The sequence below is a fragment of the Anastrepha obliqua genome, chromosome 2 (genome assembly GCF_027943255.1).
Source record: "Anastrepha obliqua isolate idAnaObli1 chromosome 2, idAnaObli1_1.0, whole genome shotgun sequence".
NCBI lineage: Eukaryota > Metazoa > Arthropoda > Insecta > Diptera > Tephritidae > Anastrepha > Anastrepha obliqua.
This window is the reverse complement of record NC_072893.1, coordinates 110,948,416-110,964,424: the sequence shown is the minus strand read 5'-3', so window position 1 is coordinate 110,964,424 and position 16,009 is coordinate 110,948,416. Positions and strand designations below refer to the sequence as shown.

General features: G+C 30.3%; 1 protein-coding gene across 4 annotated transcripts in view; it reads left to right on the top strand.

Moving 5' to 3' along the window:
• LOC129239527 (fasciclin-2) overlaps positions 1-15,085 on the top strand; it is a 158,277-nt gene extending 143,192 nt beyond the window's left edge. Inside the window, exons 8-10 of one of the 4 annotated variants that reach the window (XM_054875068.1) lie at positions 9,958-10,159; positions 11,365-11,451; positions 13,623-15,085. In XM_054875068.1, the coding sequence (XP_054731043.1) occupies positions 9,958-10,159; positions 11,365-11,451; positions 13,623-13,746 (413 nt within the window). In that variant the 3' untranslated portion in view covers positions 13,747-15,085. The remainder of the gene's footprint in view (positions 1-9,957; positions 10,160-11,364; positions 11,452-13,622) is intronic. The other 3 variants (XM_054875069.1, XM_054875070.1, XM_054875071.1) reach the window with 3 other exon arrangements.
• Positions 15,086-16,009: the final 924 nt, after the last annotated feature.

The window sequence follows — 16,009 nt, the reverse complement described above, 5'->3', positions numbered from 1 at the left end:
TTCCACTTCGACGTGTATTTGGTCCACCTCCATAGTGTTTTGCAATGCTACCAGTATCATTGTAACGTTTTATAGTGCGATACACAAACATTTTATTCACTTTGAGATGACTAAGCTCACGAACTATGGCTTTTTCCAGCCAAATGGGATTTTCCAGCCAAATATTGGGTAGTCGAAAAAGTCTTTTCGTATTTTGTCAATAGATGTCGTTGAAGTCATCTATCTCCAGTGCTACCAATCACATTGTGTCATATAATATGGTTTTAGAAAGGTGATATTTTAAGCTTCATTTAACTAAAAAAAAATTAAATTCGGAGAAGTGGCAAAAAAGTTATAGCTGTTCAAAAATGAGTGAAAATAATGAAGAAATTCGCTATATTTTGAAATTTTTGTATAAAAAAGAGAAGAATGCCATGCAAGCCACCAATGAAATTTGTGAAGTTTACGGAGACGATGCTGTATCAGTTCGTGTAGCACAACAATGGTTCGCTCGCTTCCGTTCTGGAAATTTCGATGTGAAAGATGCACCTCGCTCCGGTCGACCTATCGTTGAAAAGGTCGATGAAATTATGGAAAAGATTGTCCTAGGACCGTCAGATAAGCTGCCATGATATCGCGGTGGCACTAAACATTCATCATCAAACGGTTTTGAACCATTTAAAAAAGGCTGGTTACAAAAAGAAGCTCGATGTTTGGGTACCACATGAATTGTCTGTGAAAAATTTAATGGACCGAATTAACATCTGCGATTCTTTGCTGAAACGAAATGAAATCGAACCATTTCTGAAGCGAATGGTAACAGGAGACGAAAAGTGGATCAAATACGACAATAATGTGCGAAAAAGATGATGGTGAAGCTCAACAAATGGTCGAAAAGCCAGGATTGACACCTCGAAAGGTTATGCTGTGTGTTTGGTGGGATTGGAAAGGAATCATCCACTATGAACTGCTCCAGCCTGCTCGAACGATTGATTCTACACTTTACTGTCAACAACTGATGAGATTTAAGCAAGCAATCGACAAAAAACGGCCAGAACTGATCAGCAGAAAGGGCGTCGTTTTCCATCAGGACAACGCTAGGCCACACACATCTTTGATGACTCGGCAAAAACTGGGAGAGCTTGGCTGGGAAGTTTTGATGCATCCACCATATAGCCCTGACCTTGCACTATCGAACTACCATTTGTTTCGGTCAATGCAGAACTCCCTTAATGGAGTAAAGTTGACTTGAAGAGAAGCCTGTGAAAATTACTTGTCGCAGTTTTTCGCCGAGAAACCACAAAAGTTTTACACTGATGGAATAATGTAATTATCTAGAAGAAAAATGGCAAAGAGTGGTCGACCAAAATGGTACATATTTGGTTTAATAAAGTTCATTATAAATATAAAAAAAATGAGTTGAAGTTTGATTAGAAATACGAAAAGACTTTTTCGACTACCCAATATATCGCAATCACACTATTACGTTTGAATTCCATCACAGAAAAAAAAATTCAACAAAACTGAGACGCAAATGCTTTTGATGGCTTATACACAATATATTGAACTGTCATAAGAACAATTTTGACATTGATGTCATGAGCTGTTTTACAGATACAAGCAGTGTGAAGTTGGTAACACTTCATATCGCCCTGTATAATATTTCTGGTTTTAAGGCTATGTTAAATGAGCAATGCTAACTTAGGTTAGATGACACGCGTTTAGGATTTTTCCCACATACAATTTTTTTTCTAACTTTTCACATGTCATTTGAATATTTACATATTTTTGTTTTTGATGCAAACAATTTTATAGTTAGCTAAAATTTACTAATAATCCCGCCAAACTTTTACTGACATAGACATACGTATGCTAAGTAGTGAAGAACTATTATTGATGTGGGTCGAAAAATACTATAAGTATATAATATAAATAAAATTAAAAAAAACTGAAATGAAGCACACCCTTGAGAAACATATTTATAATACTCTACTACCAGAGAAATTTGTAAATAAATATTGTATCAATTATATTAGCATTAAGCGAGTGAATAGAATATTTACAATAAAATAAATATAATTTGAGTGCTAGTTACAAAAACTATAAATACTAAATGTGTTGAACTAAACAAAATATAGAGTACTAACATACATATAAACTTACATCTAAACTAAGCGGTTGGCTAAACGCATAGTTTTAATTAAATAAAAATAAAAACTTAAAATTATTATAAAATTTGCAAAATGTAAAAATATTAGTGAAAGAAATATAAGAAAAGTTAAATTAGCAATGCTACTGTTACATTATTTAAAAAAGGTGCAAATACTTTTCACGTACACTGTATTATTTGAAGCGCTTGCAGTGTTAACGCGTTGCCAACAGCAACAAACAAGCCACCAAACTTTTCGCCGCTGCTAAATTGAAGCACTAGTCAAAGCCAAATTACTCTAGGCTTAATAGCGGTAACTTAACTTAATGCAGCGTAAGAAATGGGCAATACTTTTTCGATAGCCCTTCGTTTTATTATTATTATTATTATTTTATTTTTGAGTTGTATATTAGTTTGGGGAAAAGGAAAGCTATTACTTTCTCGGTAGATGGCTGTAGTGATCGATATCTCATAAAGTATCGATCAAACAATTTTAAGTTTATGCTCGTTGTCAAGGTGTCATTTCACATTAAACAAATTCGTTTGCTATTTGTTGTTTGTTCCATTCGGTTGTGAGTTACAGAGTGTTAACAATGGAAGTCAACGAAGAGAAAATTCGGTGCATCCTGCGAAAATGCAAGCCAGGCCATTGAAATTGTAAATAGTATTTATGAAAGTTTTCGATGCGGTGTTAGCAAAGGAAGGCCTCCTCTACATTGGAAAGAGATCAGGTGGAGAAGCACTTGGCTTCACTTGGTGTTTCCAACTAGCGCCGGTTAGCACGAGAAAGAAACGACTGGCGCGCTTTGTTAAACTCACCCAAAATCGCATAAGCGGCCAATCAAGAAGAAGAAGTTTATGGTGTCGATACTGTAACAGCTAATTATGTGGAATTTTGGTTTCGACAAAAATGTCGATAAAATCACTGAAATAAACGAATTTGACCGGCATGTTAGTAGTCGTAGCATCGCCCAGGAGCTAAAGATCGATAATAAAACAGCCATTTACGCAAAAATTGCACGCAAAAATAATGGATTACATTTTCCCGAAACTAATATTTCGCTTTCCAGTGCTTATATTGAGTGTTTTTTAGCTGCATGAGAACTATTGAAATCGAAAACTAAGGATTGACAGCTGAGAATGGCAAACTGTGTTGACATTTCTGTTCAGCAAGTTTTGAAAAGTCACCGCGAATCGCTTAAAATTGTGGAAATTTATTTATTTCAGCACTGAGCGCCATGCTGACGGAATTTTTACTTCCCAAAGTAAATCAGCTCAATATCGACGACATTAGGTTCGAACAACACATCGCAACTCGGCATACAGCGCACTTAACAATCGATTTATTGCAATATTCAAGCTTTTATTGGCGCCATGCAGCCCGATTTATTCGAAAAAGTAGTCAAAAGTTGGACTGTTGGATTGAACCATGTAACTCGTAGCCGCGGCGGACATATGCCAGATATCATATTCAAAAAATAAATCCAAAATATGCAAAAATAAAATGAAACTATCTATCAAAAAAAAAAAATATTCCAACAATATTTCTCTTTTTTATTATCATTTTATGTTCTCAATCTCTTATACTTTAATCACTCACAATTTATGTATGTATGTAAGCCCGTAGTTCAACAATCTAAAATCGATAAATTCTTAAGTTTCTTACGGCAAGCTGAGCTCTCAAGCTCAAAGCTCAATAAAGCTGTCAAAAAAATTAACTAAGTTAAGTTACGACAATTAAATCTGTACTAAACGATGCTTCAGCGCTTGCGTTCACTGAAGCGCTCAATTTGTAAAGCTAGCGCTTCATACCAAGCGTTCGACACGTAATAACTTTCAATGCTTTATTCAACCGACAAATCGTATAGCTGAATAAAGCGCTGAACTCCATATTAAACGTGCCAGGCGATGTGGCTTTATACAGCTACAACATTTGTCGGCTGAATAGGCGCGGAAAGCCACATCGCCTGGCACGCTTGATTTGAGGTTCAAGCTTAATTCCTGTGCCAGCAATTAAAGCACAGGCATATCAACCGCCAGCTCGGCGCAACAAAAAGTGGGGATTAACGGGGGAAGCCTAGTTTGTGAGGTCTAAAATTGCATCTCTTTGCGATTTTTTTTTTTTTTTTTCAAGGAAAAAATTAATTTAGCACTGCAAAGTTTTTTCTATCTTTTAATGAACATTTAAAAAGTATAAAAAAATTTTGTACTGGTTAAAATAAGTTGAAAAAAATGTTTAACATAGAAATTAGTAGAGCGCTGCAACGCTGGAGTTTCCAACTGGCGTACAAGATACAGCTCCTAATTATTATCTAAAGCAAAAAATTCAAATGGATTTCTAATTATCATGATTTTTTATTCTAGATGAACTAAGAAAACTGAGAGAAATTCCAAAATTTCAACTTTTTGGAGGTTTTAAAGAAAAAAATGCCTTTCTATAAAAAAAAAATCACTTCAACTTGGTATCTTGAAAATTTTTTTTAATCTATTTTGTTAGTTCAAATAGAAGAAAATTTAATACTGAAGGGAACAAGCTATGATTCATTTCAAAAGGTTCATTAGTTTTTTTTTCATTCATGTACGCCAATTCAAAGAAATCATAAAAATGAAAAGTCGAGAAAAGAAGATAAAGCTTTTACTATAGCTGTCCGGTCACAGCGTCACTACCTAACGCTCGCCTACCTTTGGCTTTGTATCTACGGCAATATTGAGAATTAGGCTCTGTAACTTTGTGTGAATATTCTGAAATATATTAGGAATCGCTTAAAATGAAAAAAAAAAATGATTTTTTTTACCTTATAAACCAGGCTCCCCCCTTAAACACTGCATTTCTCAAATCTAGATTTTCCGCGTATTCACGTCATTTTCTTGCGTGTTTACTCGTAGAACAAAAATGTCTTAACAAAAAAATGTCTTTTTTTATTTTATGATTTCTTTATTATTTGTTTTTTTTTTTTTTGGAGGGTTTTGTTTTAGTTTTTTTTTTATTATTTTTACAATAAATTAAATATTCTGCAAAACCAATGCGGCTCGCAGCACTGGCGATGGAGGCCTTCGGCTGATGAGTTAACTTATCTTCAAGAAGTTCGAAAAGTACCGTTGTACAATATGAAACTGTACTATATGAACCTCGCGCCTGTTTCGCCCATAATCCTCTCTCTCTCTCTCTCTCTCTCTCTCTCTCTCTCTCGCTCTAAACATGTTATTAACCCACCAATGCAGCACTGCAAATGTCAAAGCACAGTGAATATGTATGTGTACGATTTCACCAGGTAATAAATATGTATATGTTATACAAATATGTTTATATTTAGTGATTTATGTAGCTAAATGATTATATGAAGTTTAAAATAGAAAAACAAATTAACTGAAACAATTAAAGTAAAATATAAACTATTTACGTGTGATTAAATACCAAATTTATGCAATAACATAAAATTAAACAAAACGAAATAAAAATGTCAACTTAATTAAAATTTTCTTTAATAATTTTTTTCCTGCTGAACTGTTGTAGTAGGTAGATTTTTAGAAATCCCAACTCACAGCCTGCAGACAACAACATTTTGAAGTAATTTTCCTTTTTAAAAATTACATCTGCGCTTTTATAAATTACCAGTTAAATTTCTAGTTAACCCTCTTTACTTGTTTGTCCCTCACTGCGCACATTTTTTTCAAGCTTTATTGCTCAAAAACACCACTGTGTATGTCTTCTCTATATTTTTTCTAGATATTTTTCTACCCATTTACAATAAACTGTATCTTTATATATATATGAGAACCCCGCTTTGTATGCTTATATAACACATTTACTAAATTGTAAATAAATTCCACTTATTCCAATTAATTTTTTTATTTCAGTTCTACAGTTGGCTACAAAAATTCTTTACTTTGTATTTCATATTTATCTACGTACTTTATAATTTATATAAATGAAAAAAAAAAACCAAAAATATTTTCTACCAATTTTTTAATTTTGCATTGGTATTTGTAATGTTGGAATACAAAAGCTCGACAGAAAGTCTATGCAATTTCCTCTGTACAAAAAAAAGTATATTTGTTTGCATGCATTCACTCATCCAAGAACGCAACCAGCAAGTTGAAGTCCCCCAGTTGAAAGGAATGCTTTTATTATTCTGGCAATTGGTGCATTATTTTTTTGTTCTTTTATTTATTATGCATTACCTTTTGTTTGCTTTTAGTTTTAAAATTTTTTTCTCATTTTTTTTCATTTTTTTTTATTTTTAATTTGTATGTAATATATTTTTATAATTGCCTTTTTTCATTTTTTACCTCTCATTTTCAAACAAATAAATATCACATATACACACACAAAAATGTAAAATATAACAATTATTATTTAACGAAAAAAATATAACAATCTAAAATATTATATTAAGTATGAAGAACTAAGTAATGACTTGTAAAAATTTACTTCTAAGTTTAACTTTAATGGCTGTGAATGACAGAAAATTATTTATGCCGGGCATGAACTGATACGAGTATAAAAATTAAATACGCAACCACTTGGTGAAGTCTTGCGCTGAAAATATGACAAGCATAAAAAGCGAACCAAATTCATATGAGTACCCTACAGTACCCCCACAAAGAAAGTTAAACAACAGCTATTTTTTTATTCGAAATTTTATTCCACATTCAACCCAAAAATTAGAAGGAAAAAAAATGTTTTCACTATTTAATTAATAACTAATATATCGGGTGTTTGTTGAAGAGCATGAGAACTATCGATATCGATAGCTATGGCTTGACAGCTGAGAATGGCAAACTGTGTTGACATTTCTGTTCAGTAAGACGTGGCAAGTCATCGGGAATATTTTAACGCCAGAACAACGCTTCCAAATTAATTTGAAAAAAAAAAAAAAACAAATAAATCTGTGCGCAAAATGTTGAAGAAGATGCGAGGTCGATTCGTTCAACTTGGCTTGTAGGATTATAATAAAAAAATGCATTACAACCAAATTTCTGTTTTGTATTATCATTTCAAATTCTTAAGCTCTAAAAAACGCCCGATATTTTTGATATGTCAATATATTTTTTGGCTGATTTATTTAAGTTTTTTTTTAGAAAATTTAAAAATTTAAATGTAAAAACTTTAAATAAACTTCAAAAACTTTAAATATACTAAAGAGCATAAAAAAAATTATTTTGATTGAAACAATTAAATACAAACATTAAGAGATTTACTATTAATATATTCAAAAAAATTTAATGAAGAAAATCACATTAATTCAAAATATTTCTTAATTCTAATAAATGCATTGAAAAAATTCTTACAAGTTTATTTAAAAAATATAATCATTTACTTCAATTAACCGTTTTAAATACATAGGTATACAAAAAAATTTTAAAAATTAATAACCATAAACAAGTTTTTTAATTAAAAATACTTAAACAACTCAAACTAAAGTTTTAAATAAAATTAAATTTTGAAATAAAGGTAAAATGTTAAAAAAAGTCATAGTTTTTGATAAAATTAAATTTTTTAAATGCAATTTAAATAAAATTAAATTTAACATTTAAATAAAATTAAAAATTTAAAAAATGTATAATACAAATATGTATTTAAACAATTTATTTAGATTCGAAAAATTAAATAAATATTTGAACCATACAAATTAATAAATTTATAATTTTAATAAAAAGTAAATAAATAAATAATTTATAAAATAATAATTATTTATAAAAAATGTGCATAAAAAACATTTATTTCAATTTAATCAAAATAAACACACTTAAAAAATTTACTAAATGAACTTAATAATTATAATAAAACTAATGTAAAATGTATGCTAATCAAAAGCAACAACATTTATAAAACTGTTTATTAAAACAAATGGCATATATTAAAAGAAATTATGCACTATAATAAACAAATACGATTAAAAAATTAAACAAAAACATTTTTTTAATTTTCAAATCGTTAAAATTTATTAAATACATTAAATCCGTACAATTGAAATATTTTACAAAACCATTTATAAATTTTAAAACAATTATATATTTACTTAAATACATAACAAAAAATTTATAGAAAAACTTCTAGAACTAAAAACAGTTAAAAAAATAAATAAATAATTGGCGCGTACACTTAGGTTAGGTGTTTGGCCGAGCTCCTCCTCCTATTTGTGGTGTGCGTCTTGATGTTGTTCCACAAATGGAGGGACCTACAGTTTCAAGCCGACTCCGAACGGCAAAACAGTTATTAATTAATTTAATTTAATTTAACTTTAAAAATTTAATGCATTTCAGAAAACTTGAATTTAAAAAGTTAAATAAATTAGTAATAAATAAAAACAATAACAAAAACTATTTAAAATTTTAAGTGTAAAAAACTAAATAAATTTAATATATTTAATAATTATTGTAGTATTTAAAATACTTATTAATTAAAAGTTTGGCGGCCGCCGTAGCCGAATGGGTTGGTGCGTGATTACCATTCGGAATTCACAGAGAGGTCGTTGGTTCGAATCTCGGTGAAAGCAAAATTAATAAAAACATTTTTCTAATAGCGGTCGCCCCTCGGCAGGCAACGGCAAACCTCCGAGTGTATTTCTGCCATGAAAAAGCTCCTCATAAAAATATCTGCCGTTCGGAGTCGGCTTGAAACTGTAGGTCCCTCCATTTGTGGAAAAACATCAAGACGCACACCACAAATAGGAGGAGGAGCTCGGCCAAACACCTAACCTAAGTGTACGCGCCAATTATTTATTTTATTTTAATTAAAAGTATTGTTTTTAAAGATTTTAATATTTAATTTTAAAAAGTTAAATAAATTATAAAAACTATCAAAACTCAAAACTTTTGAATTAAATTATTAATTAAAAGTATTGTTTTTAAATATTTTAATATTTAATTTTAAAATTTAAAAAGTTAAATAAATTATAAAAGTTATCAAAACTCAAAACTTCTAAATTAAAAAAAATCGAATTTAAATAAATTAGTTAAAAATTAAAAACAATAAAAAACAGTTTTCAATTTTAAGTGTAAAAAACTAAATAAATTTAAAATATTTAATAATTATTGTAGTATTTAAAATACTTATTAATTAAAAGGAATGCTTTTGAATATTTAAATATTTAATTTGAATTTTTTTAATCATTAATTATTAATTAAATAATAAAAAATTTCACTAAAAAAATTTTAAATAAATTAAAAACGATATTAATTAAATACATTAAAAGAAATATTAATCAAATACAACTGTTTTGTATGCTTTATTTATAATATTTTATATTTTTTGCTAAGTTTTAACGCTTTTTTTTTGTATTTAGAAATAGCTTTTTTATCTTTTCGTTTTTGTTTTTCTATTTTATAAAAATAATAAAGAAATGACATTGTTTCGCAAATAATTTTATAAAATTATGAAAAACTATAAATCCGAACCTTTATGCTTTTCGATATTTTAATCTTATTTATTGCTATGCATACAGCATTATTTTAAAACATTAATTGCGTGATACTAAAATAAACTTCTACACTGTATAATTAAACAAAAAATACATTTTATAAAAAGAAAATATCGCCGTTCAAAAATAAAAATAAAATTAAGATAAAACCATTTTATCGTTACTTAAAGGAGTAAATTTTCTAATAATAATTAAAATTTATAGTAATAATTAATTAGTAGTAAATAATTTTCTGTCTAAAATAACTTTGAGATTTATTGTAAATAAATATAAGTTCCCACTCACTTATTTATAAGCTCACATACATTCAACTTTTTACCGCTCATATCAACACTTTTACAACTTTACTCACGTCTGCACTCTCTTTGCATTTCTTTCCCCTTTAAATGACCAACACGAATACAGGCATCGATGTCATACAAGTAGCCGAACGGCAAGTGCTCTCCTCCGCTGCCATTGTGGGCATAGCCGTCGGCGGTGTGTTGTTGCTGCTCTTCATCATTGATTTGCTATGCTGTGTAACGGTACGCATGGGCGTGATGGCTACAATGTGTCGCCGGGCGAAACGTTCGCCATCCGAAATTGATGACGAAGCGAAATTGGGCAGGTAAGCATTTCAACTGATATTTTATGTATTAACAGTAATTGTTTTGTTTAAATTTGGTTTGAAAAAAAAAAAACATTAAATTAAAGAATAAAATAGTATTGCACTAAAAATATGTAAATTTCAAGTTAAACAAATTTTTAGGTAAAACCAAAATTAATTTAACACATTTTTTTCTTTCACCCTTCTTTTTCCCCACACCAACGATTTTGTTTTGCACCACTACATACAATACTGTGGTGTATTTTCTTTCTTTTTCTTTGACTTTTCTAAAATGTACCCACACCGGCTCAGTGAAAATTTACGCGGCACGCACATGGATCTTGAGTACGCTTGGGTGTTTGCTAGGCCAAAATCATTTCTGCTCAATCGCAATTCATTAGTTTTTGTTTAATTTTTTTACACTTTTGCTTACTTTCTTTTTATTTGGCTTTAACACCGATTGAACCTACATTTTGCATTTCATTTCCGTTATACGAACATACATATGTATATCAATTTTCATATTTGTATAGTCTTATATTTTTAGTGCAATATTATTTATTTAACCCAAATTATTTTATTTACCCCAGACGTTACATTCCACTCCCATTATCCTGCCCAATCAAACTACACATGTAATTAAACGCATCTAGCAAGACATAACCTCAATTTGCGTTGAGCATTAAGCAACGAATTTTGGTGTTTCCTACACGCCATTAGTTTCCTATACTAATTTGTTGTAATTAGGCCTGTTATATGTGTCTTATGTATGTATGTAGGTATTTATATACGTGCATATGTGTTTTCCAACAATTGTATGGTTCCCACAGTATTTTGCCTCTCTCTCTCTCTCTCTCTCTCTTTTGTACTTACTAATACATCAATTTAATGTTGTTTAACCGGCAAGCAATCAACCACTTAGAAACTTATTCCTTTCAAATCGCTTTCCAAACAATTTCGCCACTCATCAAAACCGTTTATGTATATCTGTCTATATAGAAATATATATTTCCGTCCTTGCTACTTGTGTGTAATCTTCCCCCTCTGCCTCCACTCTCGCCTTCATCCGCATCCTCATCTTCAACCTCAAAATGGACATCACATCCAACTCCTCTTTCCATTTCTCCACAATCAAACATATTCACCCCAAAGAAACAAAAACAAAAAACAAGAAACATTTAACCAAGCAGTCTTTACGGTTGGCATTTCCCGCTACCTAATTACAGTGGGCAGTTGATTAAGGAGCCACCACCATCACCGCTACCATTACCACCACCAGCTAAACTTGGTGGATCACCAATGTCATCGCCATTGTACGTATCACCAAAGTAAATAATACAAACTCATTTTGTTTGGTAACCTTTTATGTGCGCATATTTATGTGTTTAATGTATATTTGTATGTTTTTTTGTTAGTTGCATGAGCATTAATATCAAAATTACGTGTAGCCAATATTATAAATCAATATTTCATTAACATAATTTGTGTGTAAAATAATTAAATCAGTATTTATGTAAATAGTTAGCCATTAGGTTTCACTTTTTACTGGCACGTTTACAATTTTGGGGCGTTGGATGACTTTAATATTAAATGTAATAATAGTTTGGGAAAATGAAATCCATTATGTTTGCGTACAATTTTTGCGCAAATGATTTAAAACTGTTTTATGGTCGATCTTTAGCTCCTGGGCGATGCTACGACTACAAACATGCCGGTCAACTACGATTATTTCTGTGATTTTAGAGACATTATTTCTTTCTGGACCTAAAATCATTCATACGCCACGTTGATCAGTTGGCAATATGCGCATTTATATACAGTTGGCGAATGACCCAAACTCGCTTATGACTACCTTATAGCCACATTTAAAAGCGAAATGGGCTAATATGAAGTGATTTCTCTATTTGTATAGAAATATAGTATTCGATAGCTGGGCTTACTTAGATGCCTTACATGTTTTTAACGAATAAAATGTTAATTTTTTTGTTTGCTCCAAATATTCCTAGGAGCGAAAATTTGGATTAGATAACTATGTTAAAAAGCTATGCGAAACATTTGAATTATCTTTTTTATTATCAAGTGCATAAAAAGTTCCGAAAATCCATTAAATGTCTATAATGAGCCATATCTCGTGATGGGATAAATAAAAAACGTCTTTCAAACGTCACTTCAAAAAACGTCTTTAAGTTTGTTTTTAATGAAGCTAGAAGAAACAAAGCTCTCTATGGACTCAAAACAGTATCGACGGGTCCAACGATTGCATTCTGGTAAATTGAATAGTAAAAAATATTAAAAAAATCATGGAAATCTTCAAGTGGGGCCCGAAAGTGAGAATTTATGCCACTCCCCAGGGCTTGAAGATTAATGAGAAAACTGTTATACTATTTTCGTGAGGATAAATATATTCATTTCAACGTCGAAAAATGCTAAACCAAAATAAGAACAGTCTTAGCACACTGATTTTAGTTATAACGGAGCACTGCCTAATAGGCAAGCACGCCCAGAAGATGGGTGTGTAAACATATGTCTTATGCAGCAGCTGCCTAGGTGAGGAAGAGAAAGAGACGAGCTCGCACCTTCTGTGCCATTGTCCTGCTCTACCTAGATGTAGATTTATAATTTCAGGTAGACATTTTTGTAATAAACTGGAAGATCTTAGTGCTGTGGAAAATAGGGATCTTCTAAAAAACGTTTAAAAGTGCGCTGGTTTTAAGAGAGATGAGGACAACGCGGCATCATAATGGGCTATGAGTCCGAGTGTGTCCCACAGTAGATAACCGATTCACCCTAACCTAACTTAACGTAGAAAAAGCCCGAATATGGTAATATATGGTAATATCGGCGCCAAGAGTACAAGCTCATTTGGCTACGGCGGCCGTCTATGGCATGAGCACAGAAAGTATTGAAAAGATTCAGTGCATGTCCTAGGCATACGAGCATTTTCATACCTGAATTAGATCTGGAGAAACTTTTATTTAAAGTATCAATGAGTCGGTCAGTTCAATGTAAGGAAGGTTAAATTGAATTTTGTTAAGAAAAGCAAAGCAATCAGTAGATCCAGAAAAGATACTATCAACAAACGGGCACGATAGGGTGGATCTTCTGCTTTTTTAATTTAGTCAATAAACATCAAAATCGGTACGATGCCAAAGGTGCTGAAAAAGTTTCAAGCTACTTTTGGCGCATGCGTACAGCGTCAGTTGTAGCAATTATTAGTCACACCTCGTATATTATTTAATATGCATGAACTTGAATACACTTTTAACTTCCTCTTCTTCTATAAACTGGTGTGACATACATTCGAATAGATTTATTAGATAGCTGTCGATTTTTGCAGCACTTTTTACACTTCTTTAATTTTTTTCTTCTTTCCACTTTTACACTTACTTTAGTATATCTATACAAAATATTACTCATATTTGAGCATAAGATTTCTGAAAATACCGTTACTAATTCTCGCATGCTTTTTTTCTTCACCAAACAGAGATGAAAAGCAGCCACTGCAAACACCAACCGGTAGTGTAAAACAAAATTCGACCATCGAATTCGATGGACAATTCGTGCACTCGCGCAGCGGCGAAATACTCGGCAAGAATTCGGCTGTGTGAATGAAAATGCAAGTATTTTGAATGTCAAAAGCAACAAGTAAGAAGACCAACAAAAGAACAAATTAGCTGGAAACACGGAAATAATGCGAAACGAAATGAAAGGAGCATGAAAATAGGGCAGAAAAAAAAAATAAGCAACACAAATTCTTCAAGTGTAAACGCGACCATGTAACGACGTTGGCAACACTAATGGCGAACAAAAAATTGCCGTTTCATATTTACTTAAATGGATGCGAGCACATATGACAACTATTCAAATAGCAAGAAAAGTAAAACAAAAAAATACTTTCACAAAAAAAAAAAAAAAAAAAATAAATTATTACAGCTTTTGTACTTTTCCGCTCAATCGAGTTAGCAAGCATGCATTTATTTGCAAAATAGAGAAAAACTTGAAAACATTCGCATACATAGTTAAATAAACAATAGAAAAGAATAATTATTGTACATGAACAGAAGATTGTGGTTTACACCACAAAACACGCAAATTTCCATGAAACATTTTTCCTTAAAAAAAAACTAGTATTCTTTTATTAAATTTTTAAATATTTTTATGCTTTTTTCTACACACCCTAATGCTCTCTTGTAAACGTACATACATATTTTTTCATATAATTTAAGTGCATTCTTTTGCTTAACCTGCAAAACAGATAAATCCATTCATTTTTGCCTTAAACTAAAAAACAAACAACATTCATTTAGCATTAATATTATAATTAAAAAGTAATAAATAAGTATTGATAATTAATTATAATTAAGTATAATTTGCTGTTATTAAGTGCTTGATGAGAGTATGCGTGTATATATGTCATAAGGTGGATGGCATGTAGAAGATGCCGCAAGAGGCACCTCATAGTAGTCTAAGTATTTGTAGGTATTAAACATATTGTAAACGGAGTATTATTTTGCAGTAAATTTTGGCTTTAAACCCAAAAAAAAGTTTTCAAAAATACAGTATGTTTTTTTTTGTATTAAAATTACTTCAAACCAAATTTGTACTTAAACCTAAATACCGAAAGACTATTAAAAGCTGTGTGACAATGTAAACACATTAGAAAACATAACCTACAAAATAAGTAAGAAAGCTTGGGTTAAATAAATATATGGTTTATGAAAAAGTTATTAAAATGCGAGATATTAAAAAAGGTATTAAAATTCAAGGGTAAAAAGGGCACGCACTAATTGCAAAGAAACATGCAAAGGACCGTTAAATTTTCAGTTAATTACTTTAACTAATTGATTATCTTAGCTAAACACTTTTAATCGAGCTATAATTTTCTAACAAAAAGAAAAGTAATGTTAATTTTTTTAATAAACATTTTTTAATAAGAAAACAAGTAGATAAACATTTTTAAGCTTATTATCTATATTATATTAAATACTTTCTTTTGTCAAAAAAATAATTTATTTGAAAAAAGAAAGAAAACACAAATTTTAATTAAAAAAAATATTTTTTTTAATAAAAGCCGCGGCAGCCGCCGTAGCCGAACGGGTTGGAGCGTGACTACCCTTCGCAATTCACAGAGAGAACGTCGGTTCGAATCTCGGTGAAACAGCAAAATTAAGAAAAACATTTTTCTAATAGCGGTCGCACCTCGGCAGGCAATGGCAAACCTCCGAGTGTATTTCTGCCATGAAAAAGCTCCTCATAAGAATATCTGCCGTTCGGAGTCGGCTTAAAACTGTAGGTCCCTCCATTAGTGGAACAACATCAAGACGCACACCACAAAGAGGAGGAGGAGCTCGGCCAAACACCCAAAAAGAGTGTATGCGCCAATTATATATAATATATATATAATAAAAAAAGGTTCTATAAAAAGTATTAAAACTATAAATTAAAATTTAAAATAAATTTTTTTATGAAACATTTTTTCAATGAGAGTAATAAACATTTTTTTCTGTAAAAAGATTAAAATTAAAAATTAAGTTTTTATATTAATTAAACTTTTTTTTAATGAAAGTCATAAAAAATGTTTTCTTTAAAAAAATTAAAATCATAAATTAAAATTAAAATTTAATTTTTTTATAAAACACGTTCTTTAATAGGAGTAATAAACATTTTTTTCTGTAAAAAAAAATTTAAATTAAAAATTAAATTTTTTACGAAACATTGTTCTTTTATTAGTAATAAAAAAAATTTTTTCAATAAAAAAATTTAAATCATAAAGTAAAATTAAATTTTTTTATAAAACATTTTTTTTTAATAAAAGTAATAATATAAAAAATTAAGGCTTGTGTTTTTTACATTTTCAAATAAATTTTTTTA